The sequence below is a fragment of the Oryctolagus cuniculus genome, chromosome 2 (genome assembly GCF_964237555.1).
Source record: "Oryctolagus cuniculus chromosome 2, mOryCun1.1, whole genome shotgun sequence".
Classification (NCBI taxonomy): domain Eukaryota; kingdom Metazoa; phylum Chordata; class Mammalia; order Lagomorpha; family Leporidae; genus Oryctolagus; species Oryctolagus cuniculus.
In genome coordinates, this window is record NC_091433.1 from 169,593,239 (window position 1) to 169,617,828 (window position 24,590).

General features: G+C 41.1%; 1 protein-coding gene across 15 annotated transcripts in view; it reads right to left on the reverse strand.

The window, feature by feature from the left end:
* Window positions 1-24,590, reverse strand: part of LTBP1 (latent transforming growth factor beta binding protein 1) — a 445,461-nt gene that overhangs the window by 83,617 nt on the left and 337,254 nt on the right. For all 15 annotated transcript variants that reach the window (XM_008254559.4, XM_070069261.1, XM_070069260.1 and 12 more), the window contains 3 exons: window positions 16,427-16,549; window positions 8,152-8,274; window positions 6,159-6,281 (listed from right to left, as the gene is read on the reverse strand). In XM_008254559.4, coding sequence (XP_008252781.3) covers window positions 6,159-6,281; window positions 8,152-8,274; window positions 16,427-16,549 — 369 coding nt within the window. The remainder of the gene's footprint in view (window positions 1-6,158; window positions 6,282-8,151; window positions 8,275-16,426; window positions 16,550-24,590) is intronic.

Here is a 24,590-nt window from a genome sequence, read left to right on the forward strand (position 1 = left end):
TCGGTGCAGCTCGGCCATTGCAGCCATCTGGGGAGTGAACCAGCGCATGAAAGACATTCTCTCTCTTCCTCTGCATCTCTGTAACTCTGCTTTTCAAATAAATAGATAAATCTTAAAAAAAAAAAGACCAAAAAACCTGGGATGGCCATTTGGGCTAGTGGTTAAGACACCCACATTCCACATCAGCCAGAGTGCCTGTTTTCAATTCCCAGCTTCTGCTCCACACCCCCTCTTCCTGCTAATGTTGATCCTGGGCAGAAGTGCTGATGGTTCAAGTGTGTGGGTTCCTGCCCCTCACACGGGAGACCTGGATTGGGTTCCTGGCCCCTGGCTGTGGCTCCAGCCAGGGCCACTGTGGCCATTAGGGAGGTAAGCCAGAGAAAGGGAACTCCTTGTCTCTTTTTCTCTGCTCTCAAATAAAAAAAGTGCATTACATTAGTATTTTTTAAAAAACAATACTAAATTGCCTTATAAGTCCAAAATAATTTAATGTAAGAATTATCAAAAAATACAGTTATTTGGAAAATAACAGTAGAAACTTCAAAGAAGTCAAATGAATTTAAAAACAAGACTCCATATAACAGAAGGAATCCACTTGGAGTGAATAACAGGGTAGAAAATGGGTGAAGGGAAGGAAGACAGACTCCTAGAGGAATGGGGAAACGGCCGATAAAACCCTGCTTGAAGTCACTTACTTCACAGCTACCACAACAGGTTTAATGTTGCCTAGATTCTCAAAAATGTAAATATTTATAGCATATGTGCAACTAGAAATGGTTTACGTAACCAATAATGAGTTCTGACTGTGAGCATGTGAGACAATTAATGACCCGCTCGCTGCACGAACACTGGGCAGATCTTTCTCCAGGGCTGTTTATGACCACATTTATTCCTAGTCAGAGCTCATTATTTCTAACACACTCCATGAGTCCCTCTTCTGTCATGTCTGTGCAGGATTTAAATTATTAGCACTGAGCAAAGCAAAGGAACAAAACCTTCTTTGTTTTCTGAGAATCTTGGCATTTTATGGCATTTCTTGCAAATAATTATAATCACTGCTAAACTACAAGAGCGGCTTCAGGAAGAAGTGAACATGGAGACTGTTGTGGTCTCATCATCGTCGCCGTTGTCTGGTTCAAGCACGGCGACACTGAATTTTTCTCATAGAAGCCAATCAACCAATCAACCTGTGAGTGGCTTCTGTACTACTCAAAGGGCAAACAAAACAGAAATAAGTGAGTGCCTTATCATGTCATTCTATCAAAATAAAGACAGCTTATTATGAGTGGCAATCCAGATTTCAAATGTTTCTGAATACTAATCATAAATCACAGCTGATGTGACTTTGACTCAACCAAAACAGGCTGTCAGTGCTTCTTTCGTGTGTTCAACTTTTCTGAAGCACAATTACACACAACAAATGTGCCTATTTTAAGAATCTGGTCCAATGAGCTGTAACCGATGTGGACACATCCTTGTAATCACCACACACCGAGGTCTAGGTATTTATTTGCACACCCCAACAACTTCCCTTTGCCCCTTCTGCGTTTGGCTTCTTCCGCTCAGCATCACATCTTTGAGAGGCATCCAGACTGTATCATTAGTTCTCTCCTTTTAGTACTGAGTAGTATTCCGTTGTATGAATACACCACAATTTGTTTATCCAATTTCCTTTCAACGAGCATTTGGGTTATTTCCATTTTGGGCTATAATGAATAAAGTTTCTAAAAACATTCACATGGAAGTGTCTGTGTTAACACATGCTTTCATTTTCCTCGAGTAAGCATCAAAGAATAGAATGGCTGGCTCATACAGGACGATGTTTAATTTCTGACAAACTTGTCTAAAGTGGCTCACTATTTTACATTCCCACTGGCAGTGTACAAGAGCCTCAACTATTCCATATTTATTTCATTAACTCTGTAACTAGCCTAATGGGTAAATATTAAGGGACTTCTTTTTAGGTTAGGCTCTCTTTTGCTCCATAGAAATGGAGATAAAAAAGTGAAAAGGGGTATACTCACTTATTGGCATCCTATCAAAAACTTCAACTCAAAAAACTATCAAGGAGCATGACAAAAATTAGTGTCAACAACAAGAGAAACACCCAATAACCTAGCATAATGGAAACATGGTCATCTCCATTCACATTACTTTCATTTCATTTTCGTCCATTTTCCAAAATGCAACAGTAATTATCAGAGGGAAACAGCATTATTTTAAGTGTGGATTTGTCAAGTATAATTTAAATTTTTTTCCTAAGATCTTTTTCCTAGGTTGAACATTGAAAGCCCAAAATGGATCATTCAACCCTACCATCTAGGCTGGTGTGAAGAAAGGTTCCTACTAGGAGTTGAGGAACAGGCTAGAGGGAAACCAACAGTGAATCCTGGTTTCCTCTCTATGAAGACTAAGCCTTACAAGCTCACCAGTAATCTCCACCTTGCTAAATCCTACAGTCAACTGTTGGTTCTCCTCTGACATTGCAATAATGTTCAGTCATCCCTATTATTTTCTTCTCTTGGATTCTGGCTTGCTTTCTTTCTTTCTTTTTTTTTTTTTTTTTTTTTTTAACAGGCAGAGTGGACAGTGAGAGAGAGACAGAGAGAAAGGTCTTCCTTTGCCGTTGGTTCACCCTCCAATGGCCGCCGCTGCAGCCGGCGCGCTGCGGCCGGCGCACCGCGCTGATCCGATGGCAGGAGCCAGGAGCCAGGTGCTTTTCCTGGTCTCCCATGGGGTGCAGGGCCCAAGCACCTGGGCCATCCTCCACTGCACTCCCTGGCCACAGCAGAGAGCTGGCCTGGAAGAGGGGCAACCGGGACAGAATCCGGCGCCCCAACCGGGACTAGAACCTGGTGTGCCGGCGCCGCTAGGCGGAGGATTAGCCTAGTGAGCCGCGGCGCCAGCTGGCTTTCTTCCTTTTTTAACTGTCACTTTTTTCATCAATCTCCTCTGCTAGTTTCTATCCATTTTCTTGCAGCTAAGTGTTGCAGGGCCCAGGATTTCTTCTCTCTTCTAACTATATTAAATTTTTTTGGTGACCCCATCTCATTCTCTGGCTCTAAACACTGTCTATGCTGATGACATCCAGCCCAGAAGTCACCCCTGAATTCCAAATGCATAAGTTCAGCTGCCCTTTGGATATCTTCATTTGAACATGTATTTTAGGCATGCAAACTGAAAGTGCTCCTGTGGAGCTTCTAATCTCTGCCACAAATCCTGCACTGGGGCCTGTGCACCTGCTATTCCTTTGAATGGAATGCTCTTCCCATAAATAATCAAATGTCATCATCTCAGGGAAGACTCTCCTTGCCTCCTCATTTAACATCACCCCCCTCTCTCAGCACGCCCCATATATCCCACTTTTTCTCCATAACGTTTATTGTCACTTAGCAAACTATATTTTTCTTAGCCATGTTGTTTGTTATGCCTCCCACTAGGATGTAAGCTGCGTGGGGGGCAGGAATGACTGTTTAGTTCCTTATTATACACCTTGTGCCTAGAGCAGTGACTGGTACAGATATGACCCTCAGTAAACAGATGTTGAAAGAATACAAGAATGAAACAAGGAATGACTTTGACTTGGAAAGGAGTCCCAGAAACAAGGCAACACTATCACTACTTCCCACTTTTTAAAGATCTTATCCACAAGGAAATGATCAAAGGCAAAGGGTCACAGGTAGGCGGAGTGAGCAATGAGTTGCCTTGTTAGGCTTTGCAAGGGGCTTCCTGGGAGAAATCTCAGCAAGGGATTGGGGAAGGCTTAAGGTAGAAATGGAATTAATGACTGTGCCTGGAAGGGGAGTGAGGCAGGGGCAGAGCCTTTGAAGGCTCAGAGGTCCAAGACCTCCAAGAACCAGGACAACGGAGGCCACCCATGGTCACGGACAGAGTGGCTACTGTGTAGGCTGTGTAAGTCGCACACAGCCACGAGCACAGCATTTGGGATTCTGACTCTAGGAGGAGGCCAGCAAGGCTGCAGGATAATGCTGTAGGAAAACAAGGTCTCTGCCAGAGTTATTAGAGGAAAATGACACGTGTAAATATAAAAAGCCAACCAGAAAGAGGGCTCTTCCTCCCGCAGCTGTGAGAGGCATGTGAGCAGCCAGACTTGCTTCATTACAGCTCAGAACCACCAGGGAGGGGCAGAAGCAGCCCTAGTCAAGTACTAGCAGGCTGAAGTGCTAATATAGTTTCAAAGGAGCTCTGGATTAACTGGAGGGACTCCAGTCCTATTTATAACCCAGAACACTAGGGAAATTAGCTCTTTCAGAGAAGAGGGTCTCGCTATACATTCCGGAAGCAGTTTTCTTATGGAACGTAATTGTATCCTATAAACATAGATGTTATAAATGAAGAACAAGTTGGCTGAAACGTTTTCATTGGCCTTTTCATGTAATGGATGTTTTTTTGAACGAAAACCTTGGACGTTTGTTAGGATGGCTTCCCAACAAGAGACAGCACGAAGAACAAGCATACCCACTAAAGGGCAAGGTCACCCAAGACCTGATCAATGCCCTGTTTACCCTCTTGGCTTGGCTGGAAATCGAGCAGAAGGGGGTCTGATGGTCAGTTCCGGTGTTCAGCTCCTAGGATGCACCTTGCCACCTCTTTTTTTTCCATGGCTGACTCCCCCAACACAACTGCCCCTCCTGTCTTGGAATGTCACTGTTTTGAACATCCATATTTACCTTGTTAAATCATGTTACAGAGTGCCCCAAACATGAATTTCAGTTGTACTGTATTACATTGATCTATCACTTATTTGACCACTTGCCCATATTTCAATAGGGCATGGAGAACAACTTTTTATGTCATTAACCCTTTGAGGAACATTATCACAGTAGGGTAAAATCCTAGAAGTTGATTTACAGAGTCATTGATAATATAAAAAAGTCCAGACCTTTGAAACATAGTCCAAATTGCCCTGCAGAAGGGCTGGGTCATTTGATATTCCTAGGGCACAAGGGCACAGGCCTCCAGCCACTTTGGGACCTGACTGTGCCGAGTTCTCTGAGTAGACATGCAGGATGCTATGAACTACTCTAGATCCCCCCAACCACCTGGATTGCAAGTGAAAAAGGATTTGGTTCCATGGAAACGTGTGTTATAAAGAAGCCCATGGAAGGCTCACCCACTTCTTTTTTTAAATTTTTTTTGAAAGATTTTATTTGTCTATTTGACAGGTAGAGAGAGAGAGAGAAAGAGAGAGAAAGAAAGGTCTTCCTTCCGTTGGTTCACTCCCCAAACGGCCGCAACGGCCGGAGCTATGCCGATCCGAAGCCAGGAGCCAGGTGCTTCTCCTGGTCTCCCATGCAGGTGAAGGTGCCCAAGCACTTGGGCCATCCTCCACTGCACTCCCAGGCCACAGCAGAGAGCTGGACTAGAAGAGGAACAAGTGGGACTAGAACCGGCGCCCATATGGGATGCTAGCACCACAGGAGGAGGCTTAACCTAGTGTGCCACTTCTTTCAAAGTTGGGATTCACACTCTCAAAACTTGGACTCTGCACGTGGGGGCCTACCCCAACCACACCCATGTTTCTGGTTCATAAATAGACACCAAATGTAGCAACGTGGAAGGCAAAGTGATAAAAACAAATGTGGGGGGATCCTGATCACAAAGAAACATCACAAGTGACAGGTTGATGATAGCGGGAAGAGCATGCTGGGAGCAGACAGTCCCAGACTCTTACACAGCCCTGACCTCCAGAGAGGTGCTGAGTCATGGCAGGTAGCATAATAAGTTGGTGACACTGCACCATGCTAGATACATGGAACATCCTTGAGAAATATTGTACAAAAAGCTCAAAGTTTGGCTCTTAACCTTCTAATTATTCTGGAAAATCAATTTATATCTATTTATTTGGAACACTATAAAGCTGGTCCTGCATGACATACTTTGGAACTATGCAAATAAGATAAACCATCTATAACTGGCAACTTAACCCAGTCGTTTACTGCTTTCTTGAGCTGGCACAATTCTCAGAGACGGTTCTAAACCTTCCTTTTCTACATCATTTGTATGACCCTGGGGAGAATGCTTCATGGGCTCCCAGTGTCCTCCTCAACAGTGAAGTCAAAGGGCTGAACTTAGGGCCAGAGGCTGAGATAGTGCCCAGATCTCCCTTTGATTGTGAAACTAGGCGCAGTTCTCACCTTCACAGTGGTCTCCAAGAGCAGATGCTCTGTAGCCCTGGTCACACACACACTGGAAAGAGCCCTCGGTGTTCCTGCACTGCCCATGAGTGCAGAGGTGATGGTGCTGGCATTCATTAATGTCTGTGAGCAAGAGAGCACAAAGAAATTAGAGCTGGGTGCCTCAAAAACAATTTCAGTCACTCATATGAAGGAGGTCTAGAAATGATCATGTTTATAATTCATTTGAAATCAGTATGTGACTTAAACTGGCATCTAGAAAAAGCCAGTAGTACCCCAGCAGGGAAACTCCAAGTGAACTTACAATTTTAAACAATGAGCTAGGAGGCGCAGGTGTTGTGGTATGGCGGGTTAAGCCACTGTCTGTGACACTGAAGTTCCAATATGAGCACTGGTTCATATCCCAGAGCTCTACTTCTCACCCAGCTCCTTGCTAATGTTTATGGGAAAGCAGCAGAAGATGACTCAAGTGCTTGGGCCCCTGCACCCATGTGGGAGACTTGGAAGAAACTCCAGTTTCTAGGTTTTGGATCAGCCCAGCTCTGGCTGTTGGGGCCATTTGGGGAGTGAACCAGCAGATCGAAGGCCTCTCTCTCCCCTCTCCCTCTGAGAGCATCTGGGGAGTAAATCAGCAGATGGAAGGTGTCTCGGTGTCTCTGTCTCTCTCTGTCTGTCTGTCTCTCTCTCTTCCTTATGCAACTTTACCTTTCAAATAAACAAAGCTTTTTTTAAAAATTAAGATTAAAAACTTTGAGAGGGACTCATAAAATCTAGAATAAAATGATCAGTTTATCCATTTAGTACTATCATTCCCCCCTTTCAGACTAACTACTGTCATGATATTCCACCTTCTAGGAAGGAATGATTGGGGAAGGTTATGATATTACTGTGGATGGATGCCTTTGTAATTGCCACCATATACTGTGGCTTTTATAACACTCTCAGGAGATTTCTTTTGCTCATTCATATTCAAAGTTTGTATGTAGACACAGATATGATGTTTTTCCTTATAATGGAACAATTGGTTTTATATGGTATGGATTCTGTTTTTAAACAAGAAATGACATTTTAAAAACTCTCAACATTTGGCTTGTCATGGGTGATATCATATGCTTATGCTCAGGAAGCATGTGCTTATTGGGAAGTGAATTATTTTTGAAGTTCAATGAGATATTATCTTAAAAAGTCTGGTGAACCCACTGAGTTCAGAATCCCTACTATTAACTCTAAGAACAGGACATATTTCACAAATTTTATCTTTACCTATAAGGGGGACACTATTTACGTCAGTACTACCCCAAAGTCTTCTGTATTGATATTTTTGAAGACAAATATCTTTTAAAGCTAAATACAGAAACTAAAGTTTATAGCATGCCACAGCATAAACCAGCTGCATATAATGACTGTCTCATTGCTGAAACTCCAACACAAAATCTTTCATTGGATTTAAATGTTTAAATGCAAACTATGTTTTTTAAGTAGAATAGTTAAAAAAAACTATTGACAAGCCAAGTGCTGAGAGTTTTTAAAATGTCATTTCTTGTTTAAAAACAGAATCCATACCGTATAAGACCAATTGTTCCATTATAAGGAAACACATCATCTCTGTGTCTACATACAAACTTTGAATATGAATGAGCAAAAGAAATCTCCTGAGAGTGTTATAAAAGCCACAGTATATGGTGGCAATTACAAAGGCATCCATCCACAGTAATATCATAACCTTCCCCAATCATTCCTTCCTAGAACGTGGAATATCATGACAGTAGTTAGTCTGAAAGGGGGGAATGATAGTACTATAGATAGAATTACACAGGGAATCTACTATTAATTGGGCCGACATTAACACCTAGCCACTAATTACTAATGCCTGTCTTCCCAGCATTACATAGCAATCATCTGGGCAGGTTCCTCCTCACTGCACCGAGAGCACCAGTTTTCAGAGCAGGTGCTGTAGGCTGAAACCCAGCAGTGCATGCTGCCACCCTCCTACCTTCACACTGGTCCTTAGCTGCAGACAGCTGGTACCCCTGGCCACAGGTACACCTGAAGGAGCCGTCGGTGTTTCTGCACTGCCCATGGATGCAGAGATTCCCTTGCTCACATTCATCGATATCTGTGAACAGAGTGGTGACAAATGTTTGGGAACAGAGTACATCAAGGAAAACGCAGGGGTCATCACGAGGAAAATGCAGAGAACAACAAGAAAAGTGCAATGCCTTCTAGGGCTACTGGTTCACAAGTAATAGTGCTTCTCTTGTGAGACATCATCAAACATGAGCAGTGCCAGCCCGTTAGTGTTCCTTCTACCAACCTCAGTGTGCTGACCTGTGGACCAGACACAGGTACAGGCAGACAATAAATGTGTAAGTAAAATACTTATACTACAACATTTAGCTTCTCTCTCTCTCTCTGTCTGGATATAACAAAAGTACATTATGAAATATTTTAGGGTTGAAAATAGATGCTAGAACCTGCAGCACAGAACAATGTCTCACTGTTGAGCTGGAAGAAAGAAGGCAGTAATAAAGCTCTACCAAAAATTTGAGAAATAAAAGCCAAAATGTGGGCAGTTAGGGAAGGAATCTGACATTTCTACTTTATTTAGAAGCTGAACCATAAAGTCAAAGAGTTGTGTTAAAGAACACTGAGCTCCTTCTCAAAGTCACAAAGAAGGCCAAGAGAAATGGCGGGTGATGATGGCTGGGTTGCCAGGGAGGGAACTCTGTGGCGAGCATTCGACGATGCAGTTAAGACACTGCTCGGTTTTCCCCCAACCAGATCATCAGCTTCCCAAAGGCCATCTCTGCTCCCGGAGTTCTACAGCAGGCACATAATTTTTAAAGAAAAGCAATGCAGGTACACGATTAAAGATTTTCTTAGCTTAGACTGTTACATATTAGGCAATCTAAAAATCATACCACCAAACCAACGAGACCACCAGAACGAAACAAAACAAAAAGTTAGCAAACTAAGCTCAGTGAAAAGCTGTGTTCATACTTGTTCATTTTGTCAGCTGCTTTTGGAGCTTGCAACCAAAAAGTAGCAAATGCCAAAAGGTAAGAAAATGTTATATAATTAAACCACAAGAAAGCATCTATTGATACAAATAATTTTCAAATTTATTTACTTCTAACACCAGAATACCAGAATTCTAAGGCTGAGTACCAAGTACCACTGTACTCAGAAAAATTTTCTTTGCATTCCCAGTAGAAAATAAAATTCTGATAAACAGTGCTTGGTTTTGAGTCTCAGCTCCCTGCCAATTTCAGTTTCCCACTAATGGGCACACTGGGAGGTAGCGGGTTCAAATAATTGGTCCCTGCCCCACCACGTGGGAGATGAGGATTGAGTCACTGGCTCCTGGCTTTGGCCTGGCTCAGCCTTGACTCCTGCAGGCATTTGGGAAGTGAACCAGTTGATGGGAGAGGTCATTCTCTCCCTCCTTCCCTTTCAAAGTAAGTAAAACCAATAACTAACTAAATAAGACAAAACAGTTTTTAAAATGTCTTGGTTGAAAGTAAAGCTGAGAATAAACCTCTCTTTAAAATTTTTATTAACATAAAAGTAACAGATTTCATGTATTTCACAGATACAATTCTAAGAACATAATCATACTTGCCTCCCCTCCTCCCACACTCATGGCCCACTTCTTCCCTCCATTCCCTTTAATTTTTGCAATATTTTTTTTGTATTTCATATATACAGTTTTAAGAGCATAATACTTCCCACCATACCTTTCCTCCCTCTTCCATATATTTTTCTTTTAATTTTTACATACTTTCAATTTTCTTTATAATCACAAGCTTAACCCTCCACTAAATAAAGAATTCAACAGTAGTTGTGAATTCTTAAACATTCTAGAAAACATCATGTATTCACAATTATAGAACTGAAGTAAAAGACAAGCTTCATCAATATTTGAACACTTCTAGCAGAAGTAGAGTTAGTTTTCCAAACATTTCTGTTGGGCCTCATTAGGCATTTCTGTCTTGACTTGTCTGTGTAGACACAGCCTTAGTAAGTTCTGTTCAACACAGCCTTAGCAACAGAACAGCAAGTTCTGTTCTGGGAAACTGTTCTGTCAGTTTATAAGGGTTTCTGATTATTAACCATGGTGAGATTGAACTTTACCACCTGTACCACAGGTCTGTTGTAAGGATTAGCAGAGGGAACAAATATACCAGCCCTCTACTCCGAGGAAGGCAGTAATAAACAAACAAGATGTTTCTTAAAGAAACTATGTCCTAAAGATCAACATACAGGGTCAGGCATTGTAGTACAATGGTTTAAGCTGCCACCTGGGATGCCCACATTCCATATCAGGGAGCAGGTTCAAGTTCCTGGTACCTCTGCTAACAATTCAGCTTCCTGCTAATGTGTCCTGGGAGGCAGCAGATGATGGCCCAAGCGCTCGGGCCCTCCTAACTACATGGGAGACTTGAATGGAATTCAGGCTCTTGGCTTTAGCCTGGCCCAACCCTGGCCATTCTGGGCATTTGGGAAGTGAGCCATCAGATGAAAGAACGCTGTCTCTGCCTCTCTCTCTGTTGCTCTGCCTTTCAAGAAGGTGAAAATAAACAATTTTTTTAAAAATCAATGTGTGACTGCTATTTTCTTTTTCTTGTTGTTCTTGCTGTTATTTTAAAAGATTTATTTTATTTATTTGCAAGGCAGAGTTACACACACGGAGAGAGGGAGATACACATAGAGAGATCTTCCATCTGCTGGTTCACTCCCCAAAAAGCCAGGGCTAGGCCAGGCCAAAGTCAGGAGCCAGGAGCTTCATCCAAGTCTCCCGCATGGGGTCAGGGACCCAAGGACTCGGAACATCCTCCACTGCTTTCCCACGTGCATTAGGAGGAAGCTGGATTGGGAGCAGAGCAGCTAGGACTCAAACCGGTGGCCCATACAGGATACGATGGCAGCTTAATCCTTTATGCCACAATGCCAGTCCTGTGAGCGTTGTTTTAAGATTATTTGAAAGGCATATAAAGGGAATTAACCATACACTCTTTTGCTTCATGCATTACTGACAATTACCTGCTTTCTAAGGAACAATACAACTCTTAACCACAAAAGAGGCATTAACTTTTTGAATTTAACACTGATATAAGCAAGGTGTCAGTTACTCTATTTTTTGAAACAGCTTACATAATTAATAATCTAACTGGAAAACAAAAATTTGTTTCTTACTTAATTTTTCATGGCAATTACTTTAGTTGACTAGTGACTTACTTGCTTCATTGATTGTGTTACTGGTATCTTTTATTTATAAATAATTTCTACCAAGTATTGACATAGAGAATTTCATTTTAAGAGTTCTTGTACACCTTTCTAACACTCAGAGTCTATTAGTTTTGGGAATACTTGGCAGCAAAGATCAGCCTACATCGTATTTTCTTTCAACACGGTCTACAAAACTTGAGACATCAGTTCATGAACTTCAGACCAACAATAGCTCTCACAGTTGGTTGGGTCCCACAGAATGTCTGACAACATTTTTAGTGCTTTGAACTCTTACTGACTTTCTCATAGAAAATGACAAATTAAGCATTCCCATGTGAAGATGTGTGCAGCGAGGATATACCCTCCATTCCAAGTACTGTCAAGATATGCCGGACGTCTTCCATAAGCTACTCATTTATGTTGGGAAGAGTGTCGGAGTTAACTCATTATAAGTAAACTTGGAAGCACTTGGGGCAATGCAGGGTTTTTTTTTCGTTTTTTGTTTGTTTGTTTGTTTGTTTGTTTGTTTTTTAAATGCAGCTACCTTGAACAAGGTGATCTCTGAGCCTCTAAAATGACCACAGGCGAACAGAGGCAGCTTAATTGTAGAGACAAAAAAAAATTTTTTTTTTTGGTGATGAGGGACAAAATTCCTGAGACAAAAGAAAGCCTTCTAATAAAATAGGCATGCGAGACAAATGGCTTCTTTCTTTTATGCCAAGAGATGAATAGAACACATTATTCCTCATGAAAAGCATTTCTTTAAGGGAATTTTGAACACATTATTGTGACAAGTTCATCTTAGAGTCAAAATACAAATGATCTCTAGGTATTTCTCAGTTTAGGACATACAGTGCTAAAATGTATAGATATAATAGAGACAACAGAAACAAGCAATGCATCAACACATTAGGTAATGTATTTATAATCTGAAGAAAACTGTCAGCACACTTAGGTGAAGACAGCGTCAGTATTCAAAATGATCAACAACGTAAGTTGGGCAGAGTTGCTGGGATGTTGGAAAACAGATTTATGATCTGGGGTAAGTTTGGCAGCCATGAAACGATGTGGGTTAGGAAAAGACTGTGAGATAATTAAAGAAAAAGATGTTATTGTAGGAAGGCGAGGCTTTGGTAGGGGAGTAAGGAGAGCAGTGTGTGCATGTGTAGGTTTCTAAAGCAGAGATGGGATCTTTACTCATCCCATCCTGGAGTATAATGGGGAGACATCACAAAATCAGAGCAGAGGGCAAGGGGAAGGGACAAGTGGAGGTCACAGCCCATTCAGACCTCTAAGCTGTGGCGTGTGCTGTTTTTCTGCGGGCCACGTTTTTTTCACCCCTTTGTATTCACTATTTTAAGACTAACTTCAAACCAACACCTCTGCAAAGCTTTCCTGTGAACAAAGAGAATCAGGCATATCCTCAGCTTTAACAAGCCGTTTTACACATCTCTTAATTTGAAAGGCAGAGTGACAGAGAGAGAAAGAAATAAATTGAGCAAGAAAGAGGGAAAGAGATCACGCACCTAATTTAGCAAGCACCACTGCCAAAATGCCAGAGTACCCACTCACTCTCCGTGAATTACCTCTGACTTTGCATTCCCTCATGCAATCCCTGTATCAACTCTCCTAGGTACCAGTATTGTTCCCTTTTTGCAAATGAGAAAAGCGAAGCTTAGCAAAGATAACTTATCCACACTCACACAGCTCTATATGTCAGAGTTAGGATTTGATACAATCCTTTTTGTTTTTTAACTGAATTCTGGACATTATTTGGATTTCACAAGTTCTTCCAATCATGTTGGATCCAGGGTACTATGGTGCATTTACTTGTCTCCCCAGTCAGTCTTTCTCTGTTCCTCATGACCTTAACTTTCTTACAGGGTTTAGTCCAAGATCCTGTAGAATGTCCACAATCTGCATTTGTCTGATGATCAGTCTGGGATAATGGGTTTTTGGAAAGCACAGCACGGAGGTGAAGTACTCCAGTCATCACACAATCGCAGGAACATATCACCTTCAAATGACATCCATAAGGTACTTAACACTGCCTTTTTATATATTCTCTTATCCAGAATTAGCTGCTGTATGTTCTACATCTTCTTTAAGATTTATTTATTTATTTGAAAGTCAGAGTTACAGAGAGAAGAGAGGCGGGGGGGGGGGGGGAGTCTTCCATCCGATGGTTCACTCCCCAGTTGGTCACAACGGCCAGAACTATGCCGATCTGAAGTCAGGAGCCAGAAGCTTCCTCCAGGTCTCCCACACAGGTGCAGGGCCCCAAGGACCTGCCCCATCTTCTACTGCCTTCCCAGGCCATAGCAGAGAGCTGGATTGGAAGTGGAGCAGCCCGGCCTCAAACCAGTGCCCACATGGGATGCTGGCGCTTCAGGCCAGGGCATTAACCCACTGCGCCACAGCACTGGCCCCTCTACATCACTTCTAAGTAGCGGACATTGTTTGAGACTTATAGCTTCTTAGTAACATTTGCATTCAGGCACAGAAACTGCAACATGTTGGTAACAGAAGGAGGACAGGAAGGCAAAGAGCAGTTTCTGCAGCAGCCTTGCAAAATGCCTCTGGTGACTGCAAACCCTCGCTCCCGGGGAAGGCATCAACTGGTGCTGATGGAGTGAATCCTGGGGCTCTCAGGAAGGGTATCAGACAGCAGTAGCCTCAACAAGGATGGCAGTGGCCAGGAGCAACACAATGGCAGTGAGTTGTTTACTCCATATGTGCCCATTCTAAGCATTATCCCTGTCGAGAGCCCAGTCCCCTAATTTTAAGGATGATATGAGATCTGGAAATCTGAGATGATCTACCCAGGGTTGCATGGCCAACCACTGGAAGGATCACAGTTCTGTCAAGAAAGAGTTGAGTGTGAAAGGTAGGATACGAGCAAGTGTTTGGGTCAAAAGAAGCATGGAATGTTCACAGGAAGTTGTGGTATCAAGTTGGATGGGTCAGAGAACGCAAATTGAAAAATGAAATAGTGACAAACAAGTCAGGAATATGCATGTGAGGACAGATAACAAGCATTTTCCACAGAAACCAGGTGAGAAGAACGAGGCAGATAGGAAAGAACAGACAAAATGACAGGACACAGAAATAAACTAGATATAGTATTCAAATAAAGACGAACAATGACTAGTCAGCACTGAGATCTTCAAGTGTGGGGGCGGGGGAGAACACCTTTTGTGTTTAATTTGCCTGAGGCAATGCTGAGGTCAAGGATCCTTTGGAAAGCTGTGGATGTGACTGAGAGACCGGTGTCTGCCTCAGCTCCCCTGAGAGTGGCTGCTGTCCTGCTGTACAAAAGCAGCGAGGCACCCAATGCAGCTGCCCCCGAATTCCTGACCCACCCGTGGAACAGGGTGCACTTCTTCAAGGACACAGAGGTATTTACCATTAGGCAATGGGCCCATGGGAGGCCCCATAATGAGAACTTTATCATCACCCAATATCCTGCACTTACACTGAGATACTTATTTGAGAAAGAAGAAAAATTCTACTATTCTTTTTTTTCCTTTTGAAAGATATAAGAGCAGTAGAATAAAACAGAAAGGAAACCATCTGTAGGTTTTATCATGGGGAAACAGTAAAGCTTTAAAGAAAAAGTGTTATAAAAAGAAAAATTAGGTGACTTAGGGCAAATTACAACAATGTGCTACAAAATGGCATCTGTTTTTATAAACACATATACACATATTTACACACATGTATTATATATAAAGTGATAATATACATTTTAAAAGTAAAAAAAAATCCCTAAGTGGGAAAAGATAGGAACAGAAGCCTACAGAAAATGGTTAATAAATATATGTATTAAATCTTTAATAATCAGAAGTACTTAGGGAATTATTAATGGAAATGAGCATATAAAATATATATCTTTTTAGAATAAAGGGAAATAGACATGTAGAAATTAGAAATTACTCTTCTATCAAAATAGTAAAAAATAGTTAAAAAAATTATTCAAGTATTCCACCATTATGAATAATGAAATAATTCTAAAATTCAGACAAAGGTACATAGGAAACAGACCTGTTATAGTTTTTACATAATAAATGAGCAGTTGGAAAAGCTTTGTTGAACACCAAAATAATAAGAAAAACTGGGAGATAGCCACACACTAGGATATTCTACAGTCTTTAAAAATGTTTGTAAAGAGTAATTAGCCAAAGGGAAAATGCTTATGACATACTACTGACAAAAATCAGGATATAAAATTGTACATCTTTATGTATCACATTCACAAAATATAAATATTCATGAACGAAATTACGAGACTCTGTTATTTTTCTTTTTTCAGCTTTCCTGCATTTGCTACATTTTATACAATATGTGGTGGTTGTTTTCCTTAATACCAGTTTTACTGAGATATAATTCACATACAATTCTTCTTTTTAATGTACACAATTCAGTGCTATTTCAAATATTCACAGAACTGTGTAATCACTTGTCCATACCAGAAAAACATTTTAAATAAACAGACTGTTGTTCATAGACACTTTATAAGTATATACTGTTTTTCTTTATGTAAACAGCTATAGTCTGCATTTAAGTATCATGAGGAGCTCCTCTCAAAGACATCAGCCAGAACTGCTCCAAGCAGCTCATCCAAAACAAACACAAGTAGGGGCCGGTGCTGTGGCATAGAAGGTTAAGCCTCCGCCCACAGTGCTGGCATCCTATGTAGGCCCTGGTTCAACTCCTGGCTACTCCACTTCCAATCCAGCTCTCTGCTAATGTGTCTGGGAAAGAAGCAGAAGATGGCCCTAGTCCTTAGGCCCCTGCAACCATGTGGAAGACCCAGAAAATTCCCTGGCTCCTGGCCTTGTCCTGGCTGCTGTGGCCAACTGGGAAGTGAACCAGTGGAAGAAAGATTCTCTGTTTCTGTCTCTTCTCCGCATTTCTGCCTTTCAAATAAAATTTCTAATAAACACGTACATACATACAAGTAGCATGGTTCCCTTTTATAAGGCTAATTGCTCAATTCCTAAATAAAGTTCAATGGAACATTAGAGCGCAGTATTTACCTTTACAATGCTTGTGGTCTGGAGTCGGGTTATAGCCCTTGTGACACGAACACATGTAGGAGCCTTCAAGGTTGGAGCAAGTACCATTTGTGCAGATGTTTGGTTCCAGGCACTCATCCACATCTTGAGGAATGTTGCATAATGGAAAAGAAAAAAGACAATAGGAACAAAGTTAAATTTGGTTAAAAATGAAAACTGTAGACTTTCAGAAGACAAGGCAGTTTATTAAAAGCAACTCAGATTGGTCTGCTGCATGGGTGATGCTTCTGTACCTAAACTCACTTTTTCCAAATAACTCAAAAAGGAACCAAATATGCTCTATGGATAAATTCAAGAAGGAAGGCGGGCTTGTTGTGGAGGAAGGAGAAGGAAAGCAGTTTTAGAACAACATCGCCTCCAAAATAAAATTTTCCAAAAATTCCAAAGTTCGTTGAGGTGTACTCAGAGAAGTATGACTTGGGCAGGATGGGAGAGTTCAGAAGTCAAAGATACAAATCATGATGCAGCAAAACCACAGGGAAGTTTTATAGAAAAGTGTATTCAAGTCTCAGAATCGCCATTTTCAAACTAGGTCACCATGGGGAAAACAGCTGAACTTCTCGAAATCTCAGTTCCTTTCTCTGTGAAAAGGTTAGCTCATCTGGCTTTTGTTAAGATGAGATGCCACAGTGTATGTCGGGGTTTTAGTGCTTACACACAGCAAGTGCTTAATAAGAATAGCCATTATTATGATTACCTCTACCACTACTATTGGTATTATTGCATCTACTTCTTGAGCCTATATTCTGCCTTCAAGCTGCCCAATAGGCATAAATTGGTCTTCTAGGTTGGTTTTTGCCCTCTTAGAAGCATTTTATTAGAATCCTAGTCTACTGATAGAGCAGTTAATGCAATAGAAAATTATGAACGTCTGCTTTTATTAGTTGCTTAACACAGTATTCAAATGGAAAATAATCATGTAGGCTTTCACTGATTTCATCCACCAAGCATGAAGTTGCTACCAGAACAATGTTCATCAAAGAGAAAGACATGAGTTCTGTGCCCCATGTGAGTGTCCCTGCACAAGCCCTCTGTGTGCAATGCCAGACATTAATGGACCACCAAAAACGTAGAGGAAAAAGCTCAATCATACAGTGCTCAAGCTACACACACAATGTCATCATTTATTCTTAATTGTACAGTGGCCTATAAGTGAATCAAAGCATCTTAAACAGAAGGCAGAGAAATAAGGATAAAAAAGCTCTTTTTTGGGCATCCATTTCATTTCACAATGCTCACCACACCATGAAGGCAGAAAGCCTTCCATCCATTTAAGGCAGAGTCACAAGCATACTGACAGATCTAGTCTTAATCTAGCAATCCACAGTGCAGATTGCATTCATTTGGAGTGCATTCAATGAAAACTCTATTCTGTCTTCCTGACCATGGAATTCAGAAACAAAGCAAACATGGTCAGGGGCATACATGCATGAGTACTTGGTGTTGCATGTACATATGAAAAGAGCCAAGCAACTGGCACTACCTAGGTGTTCTATGACACTTTCATTAATTATCACTAATTATGCTAAACTGATCCTAATCCAATACAATAAAAATAGCACTTCCAGGCCAGCTTATTACCCACCCTTTCTTTGGTTGTGGGAATCTACTTTTGTAAACACTAAAGGCAAACAATTTCAAAGAAGAAGCCAAGTCTTGGCGCCAAAGTAAATAATGGAACAGAGGGAGCCTAGACACTAGGCATAGAAATTCCAGACAGCAACAGGAAAATGTCATGTCTAGTATCTGGTTTGGTTTCAAAAATGCTAACAAACTCAGAAATGTAAGGATTGCTCTCTTTAATTATTCATGCACTAGGGAAAGTGATTTATAGGGCTACAAATTTTAACAGCAAAATCTATTTCTAAGGCCATATTTTTCTCTAAAGTTAACAGACACTGCAGATTACATTCATGAGATACTTATAAAACTTTTATTTTTCTAGGCTACTACCATGATTAATAACGAGGCAGAATGCCTTGAACTATCTAGGGCAGCCTGGTGTGTTTATTCTTTTCTTTATTTATTATAGACATAATTATATGGAACCAGAATTCTGTCAAGCCAATCGTTTACTTATAAGTAGTAGAGTTTGAATTGAATGGGTATATGGTAAACTCTTAGTAAACTATCTATACAAATAAGGAAGGTGTCTAGAGGAGAAACACACACACACTTGGTGGATGCAAATGGAGCAAGATAAACAGCATTGTATCTTTAGACAAGATTTGTCTTTTAAACTTTACATCCACAGATCCAGCTTATTAATACACTGGGTATTCCCATGATGTCCCACAGGTACCTCAGAACAAAGTCTTCACAACCAAAACTGATCCTCCCCATGCCCTTTCTTTATGCTGCCCCTCCTATCAACGTATGGCACCCTCTGTGTTCAAACACCCTCGTCAGGAACTTGGAGTCATCCCTCCTGGATTCCTTACTGTCCCTCTTTACTCACACTCAATTTGGTTCCAAATCATATCAATCTACCTTGCAAATCTCTCTCAAATGTACCCATTTCATTATATTCCTACTACTTTCAATTGAGTTACTGACTTGATCTTTTAATTTGTTTGTCTAAATCTTATCCTCTCTAATCCTAATGGATTATCCCAGGCTGCAGTCAGAGAAAATTTTCTAAAACACAAATCTGATCAATTGCATTTCTACTTCACTGGAAAACCTCTGATGATTTCCAGTATTTTTTAGTTCACTTAAAAACATCAGTTGTGCAGCCCTGGGTACAAGAGAAGGATTGGCTTCCACAGACTGGAAGATCTCCCATTAATGCTATGAGAAGCAAGATGGTCTCTATCTACACACATCTTCCATCCCCCATGGTCACTCCCCCCACACCCTGCCACAGAAAGAGATAATTAATCCTTTGGTTTTTGATACTGAGGCTCAAAGCTCATCTTTCTCTAAAAATATTGCCCAGGATGTGGGCACTGTGATGCGAAGGGTTAAGCCAACACTTGGGATGTCTGCACTCCATAGACTGTGCTAGTATGAAGCCCAGATCTTTTGCTTCTGACCCAGCTTCCTACTAATGTGTTTCCTGGAACATAGCAGGTGATGGCCCAAGTAGCTGGGCCCCTGCCACCATGGGAGACACAGATGAAGGTCTGGGATCCTGGCTTCAACCTGGCCCAGCCCTGGCTATAGCAAGCATTTTGGGGGGCGAGGCAACAGATGGAAGATTTCTCTCTCTCTCTCTCTCTCTCTCTCTCTCTCTCTCTCTCCTATTTCCTCTGTCTTCTCCCCATCTCTGTCACTGCCTTTCAAATAAACAAATAAATCTTTTTTTTTTTAAAAAAGGAATATTGTTCAAATCCATCCAATGCTTGGATATAGTGGTTTCAACTGGCTGTTGTGTTTTTTTTCTCATGGAGAAACACTACCACACAAAAAAATTGTGATCATGGGAAACTGGGCTCCAAATGCCAAGCAATTTACCAATGGGTTTTCAAGACATAACAATTTGGCATTTGCCATTCAACAAATTAATGAAACTTGCCACAGTATGAAAGCTGTCATAAGGTTTTGAGGCCAGACTTTGTGGATAGGACAATTCAAAGGTTTATGCAGCCATCATACACTACCCTATCAGACAGCACAAATCACTCAACTCACACCATGCTCCAAGAGACTAAGAGATACCTGTTCAAAACTAGATATGCCATGCCTAAAGGACTTTCTGGCCCATCAGAAAAGGCAAAATCAGGATACTCTGGCTTAATTCATCTGGATGAATTTTGGCTGATTTTTAAGATCACCACTTTCGAAAGTGTTTCACCTCATCATCTGAATCAAACATTGTGCAGTTCTTTGTCAAAATTAATAGGAAGATCAATCATTCCTGGACTCTACCCTCTCTCCTCTTTCAGGAAAAATGAGGACTTTCTCCTCGCTAGCTCTCTGGCAACTTTCCACTCTGCAGTTTCACAGAGATGACTCCCTGTTGGCCAGCAATCCCACCTTCATAGCTCTCTCGCTGCCTCAGGAGCCAATTCATTTGGGTCAGGGCCTTTTTTTGAAATGCCCCTTCCTAAAATCCTGGCCATGAACCAGACTGTCCCGAGCCCCTCTTTGGTGGGCACAACCCCCTTTGCAGGCACAGCAGGTGTTCAATGGCCAACATCAGCCTGCCATAATCTCCCATGGTTGTGCCCCTTTACACTTTATCAGGTCCTTGGAGTTGGACAGAAACTATTCCAGAGTAGTAGTGTATCTGCATCACTTACTGTACTCCCAAGGAGATGAACTCTCAAGACTAAGAGCCAATCATTTCTCGGAAGTCATCCAACCTCACTTAATTCTTTTATCACCAGGACAGACTTCAATGAATGAGTACCATCTGATAGCAAGAAAGCCTCTGATTCTATCATTACAGCCACAAGAAACACAGGGTTACACTTCACCACAAACATGGTATTACGTCAATGAGTCCTCAACTACTATTCACACATTATCTCTTCTATTAAAAATGATGGGAGGACACATTTGACAGAAAAGCACGCATAGCAAAACGAGAGACACATGCTGATCGGGCCACTGTGCAGCAACAATCTCTCTCAGTTGCACTTGAGGTATAGGAAGTGTTCAGGCTATCGGGCGCCCTCTGTCAATCCTGATGAGGTTAAACGATGTAGCAGCAGAGCTGCTGACAAAAAGCTGTTACACAACCCTCAAAGAATCATCACTGCTTCACAGAACTGGAGAAGAGCCAATGTGCACATCCCACAGAAACATCCAAGGATGATCTCAGAAAATCAGCCCACGAATCCCAGCAAATTGCGGGCTTCCAACCTCACCTTTTCAATGAGACATTTTATCTTTCAGAAAAACTCTACTGCAGCTGCCTACGTAGACCCATAATCTCAAACTCTGACTCCCTGAGCCACTTCAATGGGTGATTCTACTCGACGTGGATGTTTCCTTTCTATAAAATTATATTTTTCTTATTGTCTTTACTATACTCTTCTTCAGTTTCTCATTTAAGTGTAGGAAGGGTACCTGAGCTTTTTCTTTTAAGATTTTATTTATTTATTTGGAAGTAGATTTACAGGGAGAGGGAGAGGGAGAGGGAGAGGGAGAGGGAGAGGGAGAGGGAGAGGAAGAGAGAGAGGTCTTCCTTCTGTTGGTTCACTCCCCAGATGCCTGCAATGGCCTGAGCTGTGCCAATCCGAAGCCAGGAGCCAGGAGCTTCCTCAGGGTCTCCCACATGGATGCAGGGGCCCAAGCACTTGGGCCATCTTCTACTGCTTTCTCAGGCCATAGCAGAGAGCTGGATTGGAAGAGGGGCAGCCGGGACTAGAACCGGCACCCATATGGGATGCTGGTACCACAGGCGGAGGATTAACCTACTACACCATGGGCCCAGCCCCCTGAGATTCTTTTTTTTACTGAACATACTCTAAAGTTATAATATATAGCATGTATGTGTATGTGTTTAATTGTACATACAAACGGTCTTCAAAAAGTTCATGGAAACTATATATTATGAAAAAAATAATGTATGGGTTTTGAATTATTTGCACCGAAATAAACTTATCTTCAAATTCTGTTTTTTCATCAATTTTCTGAAGTACTCTCATATGTAAGCCTGGCATTTTAATAATATGTGTATATAATGTGGAATGATCGGATCAGAGCAATTTGTACAACTATCACCTCGGACATATTTCATTGAGTTGATAACATTCAAAATCCTCTTTAGCGATTTTTATGAATTCAAATAGTTGCTATCAACCATACTTATCTACACTATTACTCCTACCCAGCTGAACCTGTGTATCCATTAAATATCTATTCTCCATCTCTCCCTCTCCCACTCCCTGCCCAGGCTCTGGTAACCAGTATTCTAGTTTCTGCTTCTTTGAGATCATCCTTACCTTGCACATATCAGAGTACTTTTAAAAGTTTATGAACAATGGATTTAAAAGATGTTAATAATTTTTTTTATCTATTTATAATTACTTTTTTTAAATCCATGCACTTTTTTCCAAACATACATTTCCCATGAACTTTTCAAGTAATCCCTCACATGCATGAATTTCAAAATTTTTTCATCAACATAATCTTTTAATTCCATTTTCCATGAACTTTCTGAAGTACCCTCACACAAGTGAGAACATGTGATGTATGTCTTTCTGTGCCTGACTTATTTCATTTAACATAATGTCCTACAGTTCTGTCCACATTGCTGCAAATGACAGAATTCCATTCTTTTTAAAGGATGAATAATGATAATCCATTGTATGTCAGTGCATGACATATTGTACAGGACAAAACCCTGGATTTGTAAGATGAAGACCTGGGTCATGTCTTAGTTCTGCCATTTATTGCATATGACCTAGAGAGAATCCACTCAATTATTTTCATATCTATACTGCAGGGATGACTGCTATGAGAATCAAAACAATCAAGTCAAAGTTTTTTATAAACTGTACATTGAAAGGTTTTTGTTATAACAATTACTTCTCCCCATCGGCATGGGTTCTGATTTCAAAAGTTGTGTCTTTCTGTTGTTGTTTGGACAATCTCAAGCCCTCTCTGGCATCTGGCAGACATACAGTCAAGTGCTCAATGAACAGGAGTGATTGATTAGAAGCCCCCTTTAGCCTGTGATGATTTAGTAACAAGACTGACATTGGTGCATTTTAGAAAATTTGCAAAAGGTCTGTGTTGTCTGCAGTTACCATGTTATATAAAATAAATATACTATGAAAGGCTCCAATTTCAGGTAAGTCTATGAATATCTATATATTCCAAAAAGGTTAACATTTAATCTTAAAATCCAAAAATAGATCCTAGTATAAGAAGAACTTCTAGAATAATGATCTCTCCATGCTTATCCTGTAAGTTCTCTGTCTAGCTTCAGTTAAGACTGTGGCAAATGGTTGTCAAATGGACTGAATGATACAGAAGTTCTTCCTATGTCCAGGAACTATTTAGAGATAATCTTTAACTTAGAAACTAACAAAGAAGAACTACTCTGATAAAAATCTCAGAAATGTGTATTACCAGCTCACTTGATCTGTCACAACTCAGCTATAGAGCAAGACAATAAAGTAAACCCAAAGAGGGTCAGATGCAGGTATGCAGTGGGTGACAGGCAGTCTGCCTTGGGAAGGTGAGCTGAGAAAATGGCAAGGTTTTATCACAGAAGCTTAAGCATTTGCTAGGAACAATCCTACAGAAGCATGGAATCCCCAAGGAGGACATTCCAGCTAAGTGAAAATGCAAGGAAGTTGAAACAAAACCTCAAAATCACTTAAATTCATAAGAGAAAGCTCCTATGACACAGAGAGAGTTAAAAACTACATGGCATAAGTTTATAGAACGCCAAAGAGAAAGAATACTGTTATAAGGAGAAATATGACATATAATTTAACAGGTTTTTTTTTCTTCTGCATTTCTTATATTTCAGGAGGAGAGTAGGATATTTAGGGGAGAAAGGGTTATAACATGGCAGACGGGTGTTTCCTATTTCTTATTTAATTTGGGCAACAAACTCTACACTGAAGGTATTTCAATCCCCATTTTACAGATAATCAAACTAAGCTTCAGAGAGGTCATAGAGTCCAAAATCTCTCTACATTCATGGAACAAAGATCTCTACAACAGAAATATTGAACTTCCCTTTAAATAACCAAATACAAGAGCATTTCCTTGAGAGATGGCTCTCATCAGATTTGATTCAGGCCAGCATTCAACAAGTTAGGAGGAATCTGTAAACTGAGTACCTGACAGGCTGACTTCCCTTAAGAAAGGCAGTGGGAACTGGCCAGAACCCGGGGTGATGAAACAGTCATTCAAGGTGGGGATCGAGTGGGCAATGGCCCCAGGCAGAACTTCAAGTCCAAGGAATACAGTGTTGAATGATGAAAGTGGCTCAACAGAGAAGACCAAAATCCCCAACTTGAAAGAAGCAGCAACATTAACAGAAGAGCCAACAAGAGTTGCCAGAAAGCATTAAGGGATGATGTGTGCTAGGTAGAGTCTGGAAGCAATAGACAGCATTTGACGTGGACAATAACTATTGAGCATGAAGGACTATATGCCCAGAACGAAACACCAGGAAAAAGTGTGGGCCCCCTGACAACACTTACTCACATTTTAC